This window comes from Lepus europaeus, chromosome 6, assembly GCF_033115175.1.
Source record: "Lepus europaeus isolate LE1 chromosome 6, mLepTim1.pri, whole genome shotgun sequence".
In the NCBI taxonomy this organism is placed as follows: Eukaryota; Metazoa; Chordata; class Mammalia; order Lagomorpha; family Leporidae; genus Lepus; species Lepus europaeus.
Genome location: NC_084832.1, coordinates 87,574,323 through 87,596,630, shown reverse-complemented (window position 1 = coordinate 87,596,630; position 22,308 = coordinate 87,574,323). Strand labels below are relative to the sequence as shown.

The 22,308-nt window shown below is 39.4% G+C and overlaps 1 protein-coding gene across 5 annotated transcripts in view; it reads right to left on the bottom strand.

Annotated features, from left to right (window-relative positions):
- IFT88 (intraflagellar transport 88) overlaps positions 1-22,308 on the bottom strand; it is a 131,478-nt gene that overhangs the window by 21,160 nt on the left and 88,010 nt on the right. For all 5 annotated transcript variants that reach the window (XM_062194525.1, XM_062194523.1, XM_062194522.1 and 2 more), the window contains 6 exons: positions 21,396-21,546; positions 20,805-20,920; positions 18,260-18,312; positions 16,127-16,192; positions 5,443-5,549; positions 2,213-2,279 (listed from right to left, as the gene is read on the bottom strand). In XM_062194525.1, the coding sequence (XP_062050509.1) occupies positions 2,213-2,279; positions 5,443-5,549; positions 16,127-16,192; positions 18,260-18,312; positions 20,805-20,920; positions 21,396-21,546 (560 nt within the window). The remainder of the gene's footprint in view (positions 1-2,212; positions 2,280-5,442; positions 5,550-16,126; positions 16,193-18,259; positions 18,313-20,804; positions 20,921-21,395; positions 21,547-22,308) is intronic.

Below are 22,308 nucleotides of genomic sequence, written 5' to 3'. Positions count from 1 at the left end.
CTTGGGCATAAAACCTGACTTGATTTGAAGCTATAGTCTATGCATCCTTAGTGTGAATATTCCTACATGTCGCCAAATTAGCAAGAAGTCATATATATGACTGAGGTGCTCTCCGTGAATATTAAACGCTATATAGCACCATATTACTTTACTACACTCAGTTTTGACTTTCACAGATCCCCTGGCTGCAGAGGTTTTAGATAAGGGGTTGTGGGTCTGTGTAGTTGTCTCTTAGTTATGTAGAACAAACTGCTGGAACAGATCTTTCAGACCAGAACTCAGCAAAATCCAAATCCAGACTGTCAAAAGGATCCACTACAGCAGGAATCTGTGTGTGTGTGTGTATGTGTGTACCACCTTAGTAAGGAGATATCTCAAGGGTAGAAGAAAGCAAGGGGGCAGCAGCTTCTGTGAGGACCATGGTGCACTGCTTCTTGATGTGGCAGATGGTCTCTGTCATTCTTAGGACCCTTACCCAAAACAACGATTTCTCAAGTTCTGGGTCATTCATCCAATGCTTAATGGCAACAGGGCCAGGACCATGAGGTTTAGTTGGACAAGCTGGACAGACCCTTGGGAAATCCAGTGGTCTGGCTAGAACCAGCTGCCACTGAGGTACCTGCCTGAACACATTTGGCGAAATACAGCTAAGACTCAAGAAGGAATATTTGTCCTAAGTGCAGTTTCTATCCCTCGAAAAGTTAGAAAACACAAGTGCATTTCTCTCCCATGACAGCATTCACGGCAGTGCTGGAAACTTGAATGGCTGGTTTCAAAGCTAGATTCTGATTTCCTTGAGTGCAAGGACCACATCTTACTTGCTGCTATGGCCTTGGCACTGAACATGTTTGGCATAGAGTATGCAGCCAGGAAGTGATGTGAATGGCAGAAAAGTCTACCTCAACTAAGGATTTCACGTTTTCATCCTGATTCCTAGATCACAAATAGATGTAACAGAATGAAGCTGGGAGGTTACATGGGGCTGCGTCATATGAAGGGACTTCAAAACGTTCCTGAAATATGCATATCATGAAAAAGCTACACATGGATTCAAAAATTTTGTGCACTAGTATAGACTTATCTTTTAATTGCATTTCCAATGAATTTTTTGAAGTCCCATTGTAAATGCAGGATAGGGCTAAGTATGAATAGGAGAGAACTTAAATGTAGCTGTCCCTCAGTATCCCATGGATACAAGATTCTGTGGATGCTCAAATCCCTTATATAAAATCATGTAGTGTTTACACAGAACCTACACACATCTTCTGATCTACTTTAAATCATCTCCAAACTACTTTTAATATGTAATACAGTGCAAATGCTATGCAAATAGCTGTTATACTGTCTAGGGAGTGAACAAGAAAAGAAGTCTGAATATGTTCTGTACAGACATAATTTTGTTTGAAATATTTTTGATCTGTGGTTAGCTGAATTTTTGGATGCAGAACCCATGGACACGGAGGATTATTATATATTTATAAACCCCAATTTAGCATTTTACCTGATTAGTTTCTTTAAAACTATCAACTTTTTACTAAATTTAACTTATACTACCCACCTGATTTAGAGAAAAGTAGATTTTTGTTGATAGGAAAAACAGATGGAACTTTTTAAAAAGCTTTGTATTAGGTAACAATGTCACAACAAACTATAACATCAAGAAATTTTAAAGATGCAAAGAACTTTAGAAATCACCTATAGCATTCAGCATTTCCGTGGTTGACACAAAGACATACATAGGCTGTCATGGTCAACTCTGGGGCTCAAAACACATCTTGTAACTCCTAGATCGGTACTGTATCTACACTAAAAGTTAGACTAAAGAGTTGGGGATGTCACTGTTCTGTAAGACCATCCTACTTCTCATGGTACTTCCTTCAATTGGAAATTTTAAAAAATATAACACAGTAAAACCTCATTAGAATACCCATCTATGGTCATTTGACTAGCCTGAACTAGTTTAGTAATCAATTGGCAGAAACTGATATGATTATTTAAGAACAAAAATTTGCTAACAAGTATTCATTTATATATCATTAAGCCTGTCCACTTATCAAACTAATCAGAGTAAGTGAGGTTTTACTGTATATAAATAAAACAAACAAACATACAAACAGATAAAGGGCACTTTTGGATTATAATAAGATGTTTCTGGAAGTCCATGTATTAGAAATCTGTCAAACCTAGACTTTCAGGACAACAGGACACTTACCACTGCCAGCACTGCCCTCTCTTTTGCCACGGGAGCCCCCACTGCCATCTCTTCCGGACTTTATGCGCTAAAGCAATAAGAAGACAAATTTAGAATAAGCGATTCTCTTTCAGAGTTGAATATAACTAAGGGTTGATTTTTTACGTTAACAATATTGTAGAACCTTCAGAGCCAAGTCACCAAACCTTCAGTTGATTCTTCAGGCAAAAAGGCAGAGTGCCCTCCAAGAGTCTCAGAGGATGCCCAACAGGCACTTCACATCTAAAGTGTAAGGCAACCTTTGCTGATGCAAACAACTCAAAACCAAACAGCATTTCTTTTTTTTTTTTTTTTTTTATTTTTGACAGGCAGAGTGGACAGTGAGAGAGAGAGACAGAGAGAAAGGTCTTCCTTTGCCATTGGTTCACCCTCCAATGGCCGCTGCGGCCGGCACACCGCGCTGATCCGATGGCAGGAGCCAGGTGCTTCTCCTGGTCTCCCATGGGGTGCAGGGCCCAAGCACTTGGGCCATCCTCCACTGCACTCCCTGGCCACAGCAGAGAGCTGGCCTGGAAGAGGGGCAACCGGGACAGAATCCGGTGCCTCAACCGGGACTAGAACCCGGTGTGCCAGCGCCGCAAGGCGGAGGATTAGCCTGTTGAGCCACGGCGCTGGCCCAAACAACATTTCTTGATGTGAAGGTTCAAGGCTCAAACATACTAGTTTAAGGGATGGTGGGAGAGGAAAGGAAGGAAATTATAAAAAGGGCCATTTCCTGCATTAGTACTAGTTGATAATGGTTTCTATGATAAAATAAGGTAAACTGGCTTTTGAAATTCAACTCCTGGGGCCGGTGCTGTGGCACAGCAGGTTAAGCCAAGGCCTGCAGTGCCGGCATCTCATATGGGCACCAGTTCAAAACCCAGTGGCTCCACTTCCGATCCAACTCCCTGTTCATGTGCCTGGGAAAGCAGAGGAAGATGGCCCAAGTACTTGGGCTCCTGCACGCATGTGGGAGACCCGGATGAAGCTCTGCATTCTTAGCGTCTGCCTTGCCCAGCCCTGGTTGTTGTGGCCTTTTAGGGAGTGAACCAGCAGGTGGAAGCTCGCTCTCTCTCTGGAACTCCCTTTCTCTTTGTAATTAATTAATTAAAAAAAGAGAGAAAGAAATCCAATTCTACAATAAAGCCTGGAGGTTAACATGTCTGTGGTCCCACACTGGAGTACCCAGGTTCGACTCCTGCTCTGGGTCCTGACTCGAAACTCTGCTAATGTGAACCCGGGGTGGGGAACATCATCTCAAGTAATTGGGCTCCTGCCTCCCATGCAGGAGATTGGGACTGTGTTCCTGGCTCCCAGCTTTGGCCCTAGCTCAGTTTCACCACAGGCCTGGCTGATGACAGCAGTTAGGGAGTGAACCAGTGGATGGAAGATCTCTCTCTCTCTCACTCTCTACCTTTCAAATAAATAAATAAATGAAATTGAGCCGTGCTAAGCATAGGTCTAATAGCTTTTTGAATACACTCAGTAGAAACCCTTTTCATTATAAAAAAGGTAGCTTTATATTTTTAAATTACAGGTGAATATGAAAAGAGGTCAGGTCTATTAGTAAAATAGACAAAAATTTACTATATTCAATGAATAGATAAGTGTTTTGATAAAACAAAAACAAGAAAACTACATTTAGAAAGCAAATATGGGCTGGCGCCGCGGCACAATAGGCTAATCCTCTGCCTGCGGCGCCGGCACACCAGGTTCTAGTCCCAGTCGGGGCGCTGGATTCTGTCCCGGTTGCCCCTCTTCCAGGCCAGGTCTCTGCTATGGCCCAGGAAGGCAGTGGAGGATGGCCCAAGTGCTTGGGCTCTGCACCCCGTGGGAGACCAGGAGAAGCACCTGGCTCCTGTTTTCAGATCAGCGCGGTGCGCCGGTCGCAGCGGCCATTGGAGGGTGAACCAACGGCAAAGGAAGACCTTTCTCTCTGTCTCTCTCTCTCACTGTCCACTCTGCCTGACAAAAAAATACATAAAATAAAAAAAAAAAAAGAAAGCAAATACGGACTTTACATTGTTTGTAGTAGTTTTGTGTTCACTGTTCAGGCTAACTCACTCCAACTACTAATGCTTAAACTTGTGAAGTCTGAAGAAATCGACTTTTTCCACAAACATCCATAGTTCTATTCAAGGTAACTGTACATAATAAAGATTTGAAATATATATTTCTTTTTTATTCTTTTTAATGAAACACACTAAAAGTGATTATGATAACAATTAAGAGCATTTGTATTGTTATTTATAATATTCTACGTTTTATAAACTTTCACATCTTATCTAACTTAATTAACACTTGGTACATGTATTAAATTTAATATCATGGAATTAAAATGGTTGCCACAGTAGGTTTCAACTATATACTACAGCATGGCATTGCAATGCCAAGTTGATATTTTAAAGGACTTTTAAAGTAAAAATCATTTGCTCAGAATTCTTTTATAATTGATACTTTTAAAGAGACTAATCATATCTTAAAAGCAAAAACAAGAAAACTACATTTAGAAAGCAAATATGGAATTTACATTGTGTCTATATCCAAGATAATTAAAATCTTGAAAAAAAGGTGTTTGTCAATTTTTCAGTGTTATAGGAAAAAAATTGATCAATTAAACTCTTCACTCAGAATTTTATTTCCAGTATAGTAATATGAAAGTCAAGAACCTATTTTCTTTCTATGAAAGGCAGATGTTCAAAAATCATATTAAATTTTTTAATATTGTAGGCTGAAACTTAGGGAAATTATTTTTTCAAAATAACACTGTTATTCTAATTCTTCATAAAATTACAGAAGTATACTTAAAATGCTTCCAGATATGCTAATATTATTCTCAGAGCCATGTTCTACTAAGGGAATAGTTTAAAGAAAAAATTATCATTATTATAGACAAGCAATTTTCTCTCATGGGTCACAGGACTCTCCAATAATTAAGTTTTCATATTAACCTGTAAGATATTTCACACTGTAGAAAATTACAATTAATCTGTTTGTAGCTATCCACTAAAGACCAGATAGACCAGATATCCCAATAAGAATGCACTTTTGTCAGAATTTTACCTAAAACTAGAATTTTTGTTACATTTTCCTCCTGCTATGGGAGAGCAGAAACAAATTTCAACTCTGTTTTCTGACAGGAACTCCAAATGCCATACGCTGGAACCACAGAAGTCTGACAGTTTGAAAATGGGGCCCATTTGAGATACCTGTTCCCTTATTTCTCTCATTTTTTCCAACCTCTTGAGTTTCGTGGCATATTCTTGAACTTCTTTTAATCCAATATCTGTGCAGAGACGAACCAAAAAGCGTAGACCTAAACAGTGAAAAACAGCGTTAGGAAAGAATGTGTGTTTGGAGTTCACGGCCCAGCCAGTCAGAGACGCAGTCTGTGAGGCCCGGGAGGGAACCATGCTCACTCACAAAGTGCTTCCTTCTCTCCGCAGCCACTGCTGCACTCGCAGCCTCCGGGCTGGGGCAAACGGCCGCCTGGGAGGGAGTTCACAGAGACTTTCTTCCCATTGCCCTGTCTGTGTGCTACACAGAACATGACACAAGCCACAGCTGGGAGAACTTAACAGCTACATGTGACATTCTTTTTTTTTTTTTTGACAGGCAGAGTGAACAGTGAGAGAGAGACAGAGAGACAGAGAGAGAGGTCTTCCTTTTTGCTGTTGGTTCACCCTCCAGTGGCCGCTGCGGCCGGCGCATCTCGCTGATCCGATGTTCTGATGGAAGTTTCATGAATATACAGTGTAAGGGAGATTAGGTTAAAAAATGTAGACAGTCTATACATACAACAACAATAATAATAATTACTAACAAATGTTCTTTTTACTGTCAGTAAACTCATTATTTTAGTAAGTATTAATCACACTATTTGCAAAGCATCAGGAATGTTAAAACAAAATGCACTTTATAGTCATTGGGCTTAGAGTTGATATCAAGTATATATAAAATAATTACAACATAGGGTAGAAATGAACACCTATGACTGGTCGTCCAGGTGAGGAACTAGAACATTCCAATGCCTTGCCCTGGCTACATGCTCTTCCTATCCATTCCCACATTTCCACCTCTGAATTTTTTTTTTTTTGGACAGGCAGAGTGGATAGTGAGAGAGAGAGAGACAGAAAGAAAGGTCTTCCTTTTTTCCTTTTGCTGTTGGTTCACCCTCCAATGGCTGCTGTGGCCGGTGCACCACGCTGATCCGAAGGCAGGAGCCAGGTGCTTCTCCTGGTCTCCCATGGGGTGCAGGGCCCAAGCACTTGGGCCATCCTCCACTGCACTCCCGGGCCATAGCAGAGAGCTGGCCTGGAAGAGGGGCAACTGGGACAGAATCCGGCGCCCCAACTGGGACTAGAACCCGGTATGCCGGCGCCGCAAGGCAGAGGATTAGCCTGTTGAGCCATGGCGCCAGTCTTCATCTCTGAATTTTCCTGTTTATCATTTATGTATATAGCACCAAAGGATAATATAGTTTTTTTTAAAAGATTATTTATTTATTTGAAAGTCAAAGTTACACACAGAGAGAGAAGGAGAGGTAGAGAGAGAGAGAGAGATGTCTCCCATCCACTGGTTCACTCTCCAATTGGTCGCAACGGCCAGAGATGTGCCAATCTGAAGCCAGAAGCCAGGGGCTTCCTCCAGGTCTGCCACACGGGTGCAGAGGCCCAAGGACTTGGGCCACCTTCTACTGCTTTCCCAGGCCATAGCAGAGAGCTGGATAGGAAGTGGAGCAGCTGGGTCTCGAACCGGTGCCCATATGGGATGCTGGTGCTTCAGGCCAGGGCGTTAACCCACTGTGCCACAGCGCCGGCCCCAGATAGTATAGTTTTCTTGCTTTTGGGTCTTACAAAAATGGCATTATACTGTATGCAGAATCTGCTTTTTTTGAACTCAAGACTGTATCTAAGATTATCATAATTTCCTTTTTCAAAGATTTATCTACTATGTGCCAGAAATATTCTAGGCGTTCCATGAGTCTTAATTCACTTCATTTTTTTTTTTCTAAATTATTTATTTCAGAGAGAGAAAGAGACAGGGAGCTCCCATCTGCTGGTTCACTGTCTAAATGCCTGCACCGGCCAAGGATGGACCAGGATGAAGCTGGGAGCTGGGAGCTGAATCTATGCTTCACATAGGTGGCAGGACCCAATTATCTAAGCCAAAACCACTGCCTCTCAGGGTCTGCACCAACAGGAAGCTGGACTCAGAGCCAGAGATCAAACCCAGACACTCTGATGTAGGATGTCAGCATGCTAATCACTGGCTTAACCACTAGGCCAAACACTGCCCTAAAATTAATGTAATTTTAAAAATATGCAGTGGATGCCAAAAAACATACTTATTTTGTTTTTACATTTGTAAGAATGGCCTCTGCCATTTATGGTTAAATTACTTTAAATATTTTTATTATCGCATTTAAAATAATTTGTTTCTGTTTGTCCATCAGCAATGAAGGTCACTGCAGATAATTTGTAAAACATAAAAGGTGAGGAGCAGGTGGTTGGTGAAGCAGCTTAAGTTGCCACATGGGACACCGTCATCCCATAACAAAGACTTGCAATCAATCCCTCGCTTTGGCTCCTGATTCCAGCTTTTTGCCAAAGTAGATCCTGAGAGGTAGCAGGTCAGATGGCTCAAGTAGTTGGGTCCCTGCCACCCATGTGACCTGTAGTGAGTTCCCAGCTCCTGCATTTGACCCGGCCCAGACCTGGCAATTGTGAACATTTGGGGAGTGAACCAGCAGGTGGAAGCTTAGTCCATCTGTATGTCTATTTGTCTCTCTGCTTCTTGAATTAAAAACAAAAAGTTAACTTATCACCCAGTACTGTTCATTCCATTCCTTCAAATCTCTTTTCCCACAAGTATTCCACATCTAACATATTTTCAATTTCTCCTTTTCTATGGGATCATTTCCCTTAGACAACATAAAGGTTTACTTTTCTTAAAAAATGTTACTCTGACCTTACTACCTTCTTTAGATTTCCCCTTCCCTTCTCCTTCCTTGAATTACAGATTCCATGTAAGCAGCCCATTTCTTCATCTCCCATTCACACTTCAAACTCACTGTGATTCTGCTAACTCAAATACCCTGCTGACCCCAAAGTGAGTAGTTTTCTTCTAACTTTTATACTTTTCTAACTTTACAAACTATCACATCTTGCAATTCTTGGTCCCTGGATTCCTGGATGCCTCTTCTGATTTCCTTAATCTTCCTTCTCTGTCTTTACTGTAGTTTCCTCACTTAAATGCTAGTGCACTACAGGATTCTGCTCTTAGCTCTCCTATTTATCTTATAAACTGCCCCTGGGGTATTTTATCTTATTGCAAACTTCGACCATCTATTCACTGACCATTTAAGACTAGTTTATAACTCTAGATCACACATTTCTTCTCAGCTTCTACTACAGGACAGTAAAGGGAGCTAACATTTCTTTGCGTTATTGCCAATTTGCTAAAATAGATTGACTGGACATCTCTACCTGATATCTATAGAACCTCAAAGACAACCTATCAGGACTGCTGTCACGGCACAGCAGGTGAAATTGCCACCTGTGATGCCAGCATCCCATATGAGTGCCGGTTCTTGTCCCACCTGCTCCACTTCTGAGTAGCTCTCTGCTACTGGCCTGAGAAAAGCAGTGGAAGATGGTCCAAGTACTTGGGGCCTTGTCACCCAAGTGGGAGACCTGGAAGACGCTCCTAGCTCCTGGCTCCTGGCTTCTGACTAGTCCAGCCTCAGTCATTGCGGCCTTCTGGGGACTGAACCAGCAGATGGGAGATCTCTCTCTCTCTGTAACTCTTTCAAATAAATAAATAAATTTTCAAAGGAAAAGAAAAGCTACCCCAAACTAATAACACTTCCCCAAAACTATCTCTTCCTCTTATTTTTTCTTGTGTTATCTCTGTCTACATTTTTAAAAAGATTTATTTTATTTATTTGGAAGTCAGAGTTACACAGAGAGAGGAGAAGGAGAGAGAGAGAGAGATTGAGATTGATTCTCCATCCACTGGTTCACTCCCCAATTGGCTATAACGGCTGGAGCTATGTGGATCCGAAGCCAGGAGCCAGGAGCTTCCTCTGGGTCTCCCACGTGGGTGCAGGAGCCCAAGGACTTGGGTCATCTCTACTGCTTTCCCATGCCATAGCAGAGAGCTGGATTGGAAGTAGAGCAGCCGGGACTTGAAGGCGGCAGCCCTACCTGCTACGCCACAGCGCCAGCCCCTCACTATCTACATTTTGACATTTCCTCCCTCCTACTTTTGACAATTCATCATTTTAACTCTGTTAAGTAGCTTTTATTTTTTTTAAAGATTTATTTATTTGATAGAGTTAGAGAAGGAGAGCCAGAGGCAGAGAGATGGGGGATGGGGGGATATCTTCCATCCACTGGTTCACTCACCAAATGGCTGCAACAACTGGGGCTCAGCCAGGCCAAAGCCAGGAGTCAGGAGCTTCATCTGGGTCTCCTACATGGGTTCAAGGGCCTTCTGCTTTCCCAGGTGCATTAGGAGAGAGCTGGATCAGAAGTGGAGCAGCCAGGACCCAAACCAGAGGCCATGTGAATGCTGACACTACAGGCATAGGCTTAACCTTCTGTGCTGGACCCTATTAAATATCTTTTAAGGGGTCAGTGCTGTGGAATAGTGGGTAAACCCGCCACCTGCACTGAAGGCATCCCATATGGGTGCCAGTTTGAGTCCTGGCTGCTCCACTTCCAGTCCAGCTCTCTGCTATGGCCTGGGAAATCAGTAGAAGACGGCCCAAGTTTTTGGGCCCCTGCACCAGTGTGGGAGACTTGGAAGAGGCTCCTGGCTCCTGACTTCCAATTGGCCCAGCTCCAGCCATTGCGGCAATTTCGGGAGTGAACCAGCAGATAGAAGATCTCTCTCTCTGTCTCTGCCTCTCTCTAACTCTGTCTTTCAAATAAATAAATATATCTTTAAAAAATATATCTTTTAAATGCATCTCTCTATGTCACCTACTCTAAATTCCTGCTGATCAATTTGGAAATGCAGCTGCACACCTCCCACTTCCGCTTGTCTCCAATTTCTGGGATTTTCTAGGCTTCTATGTCATGAATTGTTTTTCTTCTTGTTGATCTCTCTACTGCCTACCTATTCCTGCAGTTTTTTCTGATCTGATAAGCAGAACATTCCCCTAAAACTTCCGAAAATTGAGTTATCTCTTTGTCTTTGTGGTTTGTAATTTTTAAATAATGTATTTTTTGTTTGCAGGATAAGAAAATGCATATTCAATCTGTTACATTTTTCAAGGTACACTACATTTTGAAATAAATTCTGCATTCCTATGTCTCCTTGCCCTTATTTATTTATTTATTTAGACAGGTAGAGTGGACAGTGAGAGAGAGAGAGAGACAGAGAGAAAGGTCTTCCTTTACCGTTGGTTCACCCTCCAATGGCTGCTGCGGCCAGCGCACCGCACTGATCTGAAGCTAGGAGCCAGGTGCTTCTCCTGGTCTCCCATGTGGGTGCAGGGCCCAAGCACTTGGGCCATCCTCCACTGCACTCTCGGGCCACAGCAGAGAGCTGGACTGGAAGAGGGGCAACCGAGACAAAATCCGGTGCTCCAACTGGGACTAGAACCCCGTGCGCTGGCGCCACAGGCGAAGGATTAGCCTATTGAGCCACGGCGCCGGCCTCCTTGCCCTTATTAATGCTGTCCATCTACCTGCAGTCTCTGTTTGTGCATCCTCTGCCTAGCAAAAAGCTATGTACCCTTCTTATTGCTACTTCCTCTGTGAAACCTGGTTACGGCAACTGTCCCCCAAATCTTGCAGCTAAGTCCTCCTCTGGACTTCAATAGCCCTTTGAACATTTTTTAATTGTCTCACTTATTATACTGTGTCAGTTCATTGATGATTAGTCCTAGGTGACAGAACTCAAGATTTAACAGGGGCCGGTGCTGTGGTGTAGTAGGTAAAGCTGCTGCCTGCAGTGCTGGCATCCCATATGGGCACTGGTTTGAGTCCTGGCTGCTCCACTTCCAATCCAGCTCTCTGCCATGGCCTGGGAAAGCAGTAGAAGATGGCCCAAGTCCTTGGGCCCCTGCACCCACATGGGAGACTCGGAAGAAGCTCCTGGCTCCTGGCTTGGGCTCAGCCCAGCTCTGGCCACTGCAGCCAATTGGGGAGTGAACCAGCAGATGGAAAACCCCCCCCCCCCAACCCGCCTCTCCTTCTCTCTGTGTAACTTTGATTTTCAAATAAATAAATAAATCTTAAAAAAAAAAAAAGATTTAACATAAACTGTTTTACCCTCAGCAACATTCCTATGATTCCTATATAAAAATTTTGGAGAACACGAATAAATAAAGAAACAAGAAGTCTTAAAGCTATCAAACACTCAACTTTTTCATTAGTATTACTGACACTACATATAATAACAAAGAATATCTGCCAAACATTGAAATAAATTCATATGCTGATGATCCCTAACTTTAAGTGCCTGTTTGACACATTCTCTTGGATATCTAAGAGGTAGCTCAAGCATAACACATGCAAACAATTTGACTTTTCACTCTAAAACTTGTTTTTTCATTGGTCTCCCATCTCTCAGTGCACGACGGCTCTGCCCTTCCAATTGTCCAGACTACATCTGTGGGGAGGCCTCCCCACACACCTCTCATCTACATCAAATCAGCTGGCATATCCCATCACCAATACCTTCCAGACACAATCAGAATCTTACCATCTTTCCCCACCTCCACTAATATCATTTGAGTCTAAGCCAACACTGTAATTTCTCTTTTAGACAATGTCTACCCAGCTTTATTCTCCAAAGTGTAGCCAAAATGATCTTTTCAACCTTGGATATAGAAGCTTGAGTTAACCATACTCTAGTGATCTTTGAAAATCACATTATTTTTCTGCTCAAAATTTCCTAGTTCTCACTATCTCCCTAAAAAATACAACTCAAGAAGGGTGGGCATTTGACACAGTAGTGAACATGCCACTTGGGACCCCATATCCCATACTAGAATGCCTGGGTTTAAGTCCTGGCTATTCCAGCTTCCTACTAATGTACACCCTGGGAGGCAGTAGGTGAAGGCTCAAGTACTAAAGTTCCTGTCTCCCATATGGGAGATCAAGATTGAGGCTCCTGGCTTGGGCCTGGCCCAGCCCCAGTTACTGTGGGCATTTTGGAAGTGAACCAGTAGGCGGGAGATATTTCTTTCAAATAAATACAAATAAATAAATAAATAAATTTATATTAAAAAATAAAACCCAAAATAAGCCCTAACCTGCTTTGTGGAGACTTACAGGTCCTACCCACCCATGCTGCCATCACACTGATCTTAGCTCCTCCCCACACTGCCTATGGTGTTTCAACTACACTAATCTGCATATTTTCCTGGCTCACTTTCTTCCATTGTTACAGGTCTCTGTGCAAGTGTGACCTTGTATTAGAAAGCTCTTTTGTAACTCCCTGTCTAAAATACCACTCTTCCATTTTTTTCTTTATAGAACATTTTTTTTTTTTTAAGATCTATTTATTTGAACAGCAGAGTAACTCAGAGAGAGGGAAGAACACACACCAAGAGAGATCTTCTACCTCCTGGTTCACTTCCCAAATGCATCTAATAGCCAGAGGTTGGCTCCAAGCCAGGAACCCAAAAATCCATCTAGGCTCCCCATGTAGATGCCAGCAACTTAAATCTGCAGCATTCCCAAGCATGTTAGCAGGAAGCCCGATTGGAAGCAGGGTAGCTGGGACTTGAACCCAGGCACTCCCATATGGGATGTGGTCATCCCAAGCAGCAGCTTAATCCCTTGTGCCATAGCACTTCTGACTTCTGACATACTATGTATTTGTATATTATCTTTCCTGTTCCCCTAGAACATAAAGCACAATACCTACAATTTTGGTGTGTTTAGTTTTCTGTCATCCATGGTGCTAGAAGAGTGGCTGGTATAGTCAGTCCATAAGAGTTTGTATATAAATAGCAAATTTACAGCTATTAAAGTACTAACAAAGAAGTAGTTCTAAAATAACTTAAAATGTCATATACCACTACATAAATTGCCTAAATATACTACAGTTTTATATATATACATGTGTATATATAAAAATATATATGTATATATATGTACATATGTATATATATAAAACTGTAACTCTTAATAGGGTAACTTAAATTTTCTGCAAATAACACACAACTGTTTCTCTTATCTACCTGTCTTTAGAAACAGTAGCTTAGGAATATTTAATGAAAAATAAAAATCATTGTTTTTGGAGGATGTCCTCTGCAATTTAGTATATCATCTATAACTCTGCAGAGCAAGCCAATTATGGTGAAGGATTTAAAACGAAATTATCCTGTTGGGTTCACCAGAAAACCAAACTGCTCAAGATGAAGACAGTCTAAGGGTGCAGATGCTTTTTCTATGTCTACAGTTACATATGGCATGATTACTTCTGTTTTGACAATTATATGAGCCAAAGTCAATTTGAACATTCCCTATAATGTAGATAATCATTCAGTTAATTTTTAAATGAATCTTAAACATTTGATAAAGAAAAAAAGCTTGGCTTTGCTTAAAGATAGTCCCAGTGTAGGGTACTATGGCTACTGCAGTGGTACTCAACAGGGGGTTGTTCTGCCCCTCAGGGGACATGTGGCAATATCTGAGGCATTTTGGTTTTCATGAAGGAGGGTAGGTGTGCTAACAGCATTTGGTGGACAGAGGCCAGGTACACTGCTTAACCTCCTGTAGCCCAAGGGATGGCCTTCTGCAACACAGAATACCCAATCTCCAGTGTCAGAAGTGCCAAGCCTGAGAAACACTTTTGCCTACTATGTACTGCTAGGCTGATCCATTTCCATAGAAGCAATTCCTCATTTAATCTGTCTCCCTAATCTCAAAAGCACTTGTTCTCCAATGTGACCAAAATTAAGAATCACACAAAAAGCTTTTAAAAAAGAAATAGGAGGGGTCAGAGCAGTGGTATAGTAGGTTAAGCCTCCACCTGAGGTGTCCGCATCCCATATGGGCTCCGTTTCATGTCCTGGTTGTTCCTCTTCTGATCCAGCTCTCTGAAATGGCCTGGGAAAGCAGTGGAAGATGGCCCAAGTGCTTGTGCTCCTGTACCCATGTGGGAGATCTGGAAGAAGCTCCTCGCACCTGGCTTTGGATCAGCCTAGCTTCAACCGTTGTGGCCATTTGGGGGAATGAACCAGTGGATGCAAGACCTCTCTCTGTTTCTCCCTCTCTGGCTGAACTCTACCTCTCAAATAAATGAATTAAGAAAGAAAGAGAGAGAGAGAGAGAGAGAGAGAGAGAGAGAAGAGAAGAGAAGGAAGAGAGAAGAGAGAGAGGGAGAGAGAGAGAAAGAGAGAAAGAAAGAGGCCAGCATTGTGGCACAGTGGGTTAAAGCCACCACCTGCAATGCTGGCATCCCATATGGGCACTGGTTCAAGTCCTAGCTGCTCCACTTCCGATCCAGCTCTCTGCTATGGCCTAGGAAAGCAGTAGAAGATGGCCCAAGTCCTTGGGCCCCTGCACTCACGTGGGAGACCTGGAAGAAGCTCCTGGCTCCTGGCTTTGGATCAGCTCAGCTCTGGCTGCTGCAGTCATTTGGAGAATGAACTAGCAGATGGAAGACCTCTCTCTTTCTGGATCTACCTCTCTCTGTAACTCTGTCTTTTAAATAAATAAGAAAGAAAAGGAAAGAAAAGAAAAGAAGAAGAAAAAGAAAAGAAAGAAGAAAGGGTTCACTCTAAGTAGGCCTAAAAATTAGTATTTTTTATAAATTCTAAAAATCATTCCCACATAGCCTGTTTCTTGACTAGCATTTGGAAATTACTTCTGTATGTTAAGAAATCTACTTCTAATCAACAGAGGAGGATTAAATCAAAAGCCAAGTGGAGAAATACATTAATGAAGAAATATGCAGTACATCTACTCCTTGGATAAGGCTGGGCCATGGCAAAATTTGTCTCAGAAAACATTTGTTTTCACTGAATTGCCGTATGTTGTTTTATGCTCATTGCTATTGTAGGACAAAATTAAAAAGTCTTTTCAAATATTTATCTAATTTGTGATAGGGATATTACTAGAGAAAGTATCTATTGTATCTTCCAATGACTTTATGATTTCTATCAATGTCTCAACATGAATGGACTGAATTGGAAAGTTTTTTCTTCTTCCTAAGGAACTACTTTTTTTTATTCATAAACCAGTGAAAGCTGTACCAGACTGTAACTTTTCTCTTTCTTTGACTGCAAGGCTATTCAGGGCCAAATTTATAATTTAATGGGAAGATATAGCATATGAATGTGGCTATGTTTTTCTTGACCCTGATTTTGCTATTATTGCTATGATACTTCATATTATTACTGTAAGATGCATTAAATTTGTTGTGCAACAAGATGAAAAACCAATCTACAAAGCTAACTTTATAACTAACATCAATATAATGTTTTTAAAATTAGAGTAACAAAATCATTTGCTATCAGTATCAGCAAGATCATTAGTATTCTATTTTCATAAATTCAAAGCATTTTTAGTCTCAAAAATTGTATACAAAATACTTAAAAATGCCTTCTATTTTACAATATAGTTTACAAACTCTGAAAAACCAATAAGCCAAAATTTATTCTTAAAATTATATAAAACTTTGAAGCATAGAGTTGTTTACTATTGAATAGAATCCGGTAGTATATTTAAATACATCAAAATTAAGTTGAATAAAAATGGGTACTTCATAGTCAAATGTTCTGAGCCTTTAAAAATATTTAAAAATATGTTACCACTAATTATAGGTTGGCATTTATATACACAATTCCTGTAGCAAATGTAATTATAAATTAGAACATAAAATGTGATAACCTATACCTTAAAGTTACAAAGTAGTGTCACTTACATTCAACATTTTCTGGAAATTTTTTGTGAATATCTTTATAAGTATCTAATGCTTTCTGATAGTTACCTATAAAAGAAGAGAAAAATATATCACACTGCAAATTATAGAACTGGTAGGATTCAACAAAATATTAATTTAAATCTAAAATACTGGCACTCTTTAATGGTATGCACATCTGCCATAAGCATATTCACACCATTCTTAACATACCTTCTGGAAGAAAAAACGTATAAAGCAAATTTGAAGAGGCTAAATATTTCTAGGAAAAAATTAATATCCATTCTCTTTTCTAAAAAGAATTATCCTAGGTAAACAATTGATGAATTTAAAAATAACAAGTGATATACTAATATCACAAGTGATATACTAATATCCATTTTTTGGGAAAAAATGAAAAATAAAAAATAAGCTCTTTAAAGCTATTTTTTCTTAAGACATTCAAAAGTTTGTAGAGAGAAATTTGTTTTGGAATAAAAATAACATGTAGAGCAAAGAACAGCAAAAATGGAGTTGAGACAAAGATTTTTGCTAAAGTCTCAGAAAACAAGTTATGAATCTTTCTGGCCCTCACAATGCAAGGATACTTCAAAAAGTTTATAAAAAGCAAGTTTATTCTGGTGCAACAATTTTGAAATCCAGGGAGAGTTTTCCCATAATATATATTTTCTAAGAACTTTGAGAAGATCCCTTCTGTAGAAAGGATGGCTATTCTTATTCTTCAAAGAGCTGTTATGAGACTCAAATAAAAGAGATAGAGCATATATTACACAGCAGGTTCTGTAACTTGAACAGGCCTGTATAGACAAAATCATGCAAGATACTCCTTTGAATGTACATGTTACATGTGACTGACACTGAAATGAACACAGGCAATTGAGCACTCATGTTGATATAAATAAAATGTATACAGTATAGTCATGTTGTTTAGCCAACAGAAATTATAGTAAGGCTAAAGATCAATCCTTTAAATAATCTGAGAACTAGTTTATGTGTGTATTAAAATATTTCTAAAAAAAAAAAGGAATCCTGTGTTTTATAATAAAATGGATGCAACTAGAGACCATTATAGTGAAATAAGCCAGTCCTAAAAAAACAAGTACCATGTTTTTGCTGATATGTTATAATTAATACAGAATAAAAAAACAATGTGTAAGAATGAAACTGACATCTTATGATTTGATTATTGTTTATAGTCCTTGTCAATATTCCTGTGGAGCAGTGGTCTTTCTACTTTTTATTTGCTGAACATTATGGTTAGCGGTGCATTAAGCCTGTGATTATTAGAGTAAACTGAAATTATGTTACTGTAAAAATTAAAGAAAAGAAAAGAAAGGAAGGAAGGAGGGAGGTTAGAGGGAAGTGTGGCTATCTTAGAATTTTATCTATGAAATACATGAAATCTGCTCTCCTTACATTAATAAAAAAATTTTAAAATATTCCAGTTCCAATTTGAAGGCACTCACAGAGATAAACAAACTTCCCCCCAAACTGGAAGAGAACACATTGTCAATACTTTCACAATTGTGCTTCCCTTGGATTGAAGAGTTTCTTTTCCTGGGTCATTTATGTGCCCTACAAGATGTATAATCTCAGATATTTTAAATCTACAACTATTAGCATCATTATTCTTCAGGACAAGAGTCACCAGTACAGAATGTAACGAAAGCAGCAGCAGAAAGCATAAACCAAGATATCTAGTAATTCTGGTATAAAAATATATATAATCCCAGTGCTCCAGTTGTACATTTTCTTCACACTTTTCAGGTGTGAGATAGCCTCATAAATTTGAACACACATGACATTTAGAACAGAAAATGGAAATCCAGATTAATATATGTAGAATGCTTGTTTTGTTTCTATGACTGATTTGTGAAAATGATATATGTTAATTCTGAGAAATAATGAATCGGGTTTTAAGAGAGGTACTGGCATATAGGATTAGCACCCACTTTGAAAGTGTAGCTTCTAAGTTATTTTAACTATTATGTTTTTCATCTAATGCTTCAAGTGTTTATAGTTAGCAAATGTTAGTGTTTAATAAGCAAATATAAAACTGGAACACATTTTTATGAATAACTACCTAAAAGAAATAAACAAAATGTATTTTAAGATGAATAAATTTAAAGCATTTACCACTTCTTCTAAAACAACTAGCTACCATCAGTTGCCATTTCACTTGTGTAGGCCTATAAAAGAAATAAATTAGATGAAATCAGAGGTGAAATGAAAGTAAGCTGTGATGTTCAAATAGTTTTATAAAGCATTATTTAAGTATCATTTTTCATTAATTTCTTCTTGATTATGTTAGTTCATTTTTCTTATTGAAAATAGTAGATATAACTGTTATATATTTCTGTTAGGCTGTCACAAAATACACCGAACAGTAAGGGAAAGGGTTTATTGGGGAAAACCCAGCAGACTGGAGGGGAAGGATGAAGAAGGATAGGAGAGAGAGAGAGAGTATGAGAGAGAGAGAGAGACAGAGGAGAGGAGCTAGTAAGGAGAGAAGAAAGAGCAGAGAGAAGAGAGATGAGAGAAGAGAGAGGAGAGAAGACCCAAGAGAGAGGAGCCAAGAGAGTCACGTGTTCAGGAAGAGGCCCTTTTAAAACTTTGCCCAAGGGTGGGCAGGGAAGCAGGAGCAGCGAATCCCCTTAGGATGGGGTGGAGCTTGACAACAGTGGTTGGGCCATGTGGCCACCTGGCGGCGGGGGCTAGGGCCTAGGATGTAAATCAGGGTATAGACTGCGCCATAGATAAAACTGCGCCATTTTCCTAACAATAACATTCCCTTGTCATCACCTGTCATATTTATATTTGGATATTTACATTTAGGAGTCTTGGGGTGGACATTTGGCATTGTGGTTTTTTTTTCTTTATTATTTTTTTAAGATTCATTTATTTACCTGAGAGGCAGAGTTACAGAGAGGGAGACACAGAGGAAGGTCTTCCATCTGCTAGTTAACTTTCCAAATGACTGCAACAACTGGAGCTGGGCCGATCTGAAGCCAGGAACCTCTTTTGTGTCTGCTCTCTGGGTTCAGGGGCCCAAGCACTTGGGCCACCTTCCCCTGGTTTCCCAGGAGCATTAGCAGGGGACTGGATTGGAAGTGGAGCAGTCTGGACTCGAACCAACACCCATATGGGATGCAGGCACCGCAGGCAGATGCTCAACCCAATAAGCCACAGCACCAGCCCCTGGCCTAGTGGTTAAGATGCCTGTTAGGATGCTCACATCCCGTCTCAGGGTACTTCAGTTTGATCACAAGCTCCTGCTCCTAACCCTTGCTTCCTGCAAATGCAGATGGTGGGGCGAAGCAGGGATGGTGCAAGTAGTTGGGTTCCTGCCACGTACACAGGAGTGCTAGACTGAGCTCTGGCCAGCCTCAGCCACTGTAGGCATCTGGGGAGTGAAATAGGGGATGTTAATTTTCTCTCTCTGCCTCAAATAAACATTTTTTTTTTTTAATTTAAGAGTCCTTCAAAGTTAATCTAGTTTATGCCTTAGATACTGTTAGGAAAATCACTTTAACCTGTTTGGTTAAAAACCACTGCATTCTATTTTAAATATGATCATTAGAATTCATTCTTTTTTTTTTTTTTCCCTCTTGAGAAGAGATACCATTACTGTTTAACAAAGCCATAAACAAGATTTCTAAAAAATATTCTTAAAAATACCTAAGAATAGCATGATTTCGAGAAATAAAAGCCTAGGGAACAATTTAATGTTCTCATTTTGAATCCCCCCCCCCATTTTTTTTTTTTTAAATCAATTCTTCATTGATGAATACTTGAGTTGTTTCCAACCTTTGGCTACTGTGAACAACGCAGCTCTGAAGTATTCGTTTAAGGCCTCAGCTTTCAATTCCTTTGGGAAAATATCTGAGATTAAAATTGCTGGGTCATATGGTAATTCCAGGTTTAGCTTTCTGAGGGTATCAGACATGTACAAAACATTCTGATATGAATTTGGGAGACATTTAAAACAGTTTAATTTTTAATATATGATGTATATTGAATTTTTTTCTATTAGGACTCTAAGAATTACTAAATCTAGTTCTGAGATAGTCATTTTCTGATTGATAAAGATATAACTGTTGCTTGCTGAGATGTGGTTAAGAAAAATACATAAAAGGAAGCAACTTGACGAAGATTCCATGCAAAGGGAAATACATTTATCACAATAAAGACCAAGTAAAGGAGCTGGTTTTGTGGCATAGCAGGTAAAGCTGCCACTTGCAGTGCCAGCATCCCATATGGGCACCAGTTTGAGTCCTGGCTGCTCCACTTCCAACCCAGCTCTCTGCTGTGGCCTGGGAAACCAGTAGAAGATGGCCCCAGTGCGAGGCACCTGGAGTAAGCTCCTGGCCCCTGGCTTCGGACTGGCACAGCTCCGGCCATTGTGGCCATCTGGGAAGTGAACCAGCGGATGGAAGACCTCTTTCTCTCTCTCTTTGACTCCTCTCTCTCTCACTCTCTCTCTGCCTCTGCATCTCTGTAACTTTGGCTTTCAAATAAATAAATTAAAAAAAAAAAAAACTAAGCAAAATAAAATAAAATTCAAGAAAACAGAGATAATTAACAAACATTAGTATCTTTTCTTGAACCTACCAGAAATATAAGGATAAAAAAAGCCCAATACAAGATATTAACTAAACATAAAATTCTAATAGTTACTTACTGTATAAGAGAAGCTCTTTCAAAGTACTGAATGGCTTTTTCACAAAACTGTGTGTCAATGTAATAGGCTCCAAGCCACTCAATGACTTCAATATTAGAAGGAAAATACCTATATGACTGGAAAAAATATAGAATCTGATAATGTAACTTCAGTGGTATGTATAATTTACTTTTTGAATATTTTACCTACTGAATAGATTAATTTATCCAGTGTGAAATGTCTTGATAAAGAAGCTTGAGCTATCATAAGTATGTCACAAGTTTGAAACTGTACAGGATTTTGAAAACATATACATCACTCACACATTTTACAATTATCTATAAATGCCTTTTAGATATTGACAGTGTGATCTGAGTCACACTGAGTATTTAAAAGAATCCAAAAGGAATGCAAACTATGCCTTAAGAGAAAAAAATGAATAATTCTAAATTTTTAATTAACAAAAACTAAATTCATATTTCTGAGTGCTTTATTTTAAATATCATTACTCATTTAAAAACTAATTCACTTTCTAAATTTTAAAAGGCTTGCTACTTTCTTTATAACAATTGCAAAAAGCTATAAAAAATAGAAGTAAGATAATACACCTACCTCATAGTAATATTGAAATGCTTGAGATTTATCTCCTTCACTATCATGTAATTCTCCTAGTTTAGACAAAGCTCTAGAATCAGTTGGAACAACACTGATCAGCTGCATTAGCCATTCAATAGCTTGATTGGGATCTTCCATTAATTCGTATCTTGGGCAATGTCAGTTAAGGATACCAACTTTTTTATAAATTCATTAATAAATAAGCAAACTTAAAAACAGTATTATAATAAAAAGATTTCTTAGTCTATAGTAATGTGGTTTTTTTTTATACTGTTTGCTCTAGATTTCTTCAGCAGTAAAGATGGAAAATGGAATAGCAGCTCATATAATAACACTTCCACTCTCACATCTTGTTTTTCATCTTCTTCATTGCTATTCACTAAGGTCAACTATCAAATTCCTCTAAGTATTATAAGCATTGTTCAAAATTCGTCCTTGAATGACGTTGTATTCAGCTATTTCTTCACAAGCTTGCCACATTAACAAAATAGTTTATGTATTTTTCCTGTGGGCTTTTTTCCTAATTACATGAAAAACCAAATGACAGAGTTCTTTTTTATAGCTTCATTTAATAGCTAGTAATAACTGAAGTAACTTATTTATACTAATACTCATTGACTATTTATTTCTTTTCATTAGATGTCTCAATGAAACAAAAATATTCCAATCCAAAGCTTGATTGAAAAAGAAAGTCTCTTCTTTTTGGTGACAAATGTGATACCAACAGAAAAAAAAATAAGGAAATATAATCAGATAGTTTCAGTCAGATCAACTGCTTGACTGGATCTGCACTCATCAAAAACCAGGCAGTGTCAGATTACGATACTGGAAGTTTTAAATAGATTAAAGGGACAAAACAAAACAAAAACATTAAAAGGAATAATTACGATGCCACTGCTCTAAAACCAAT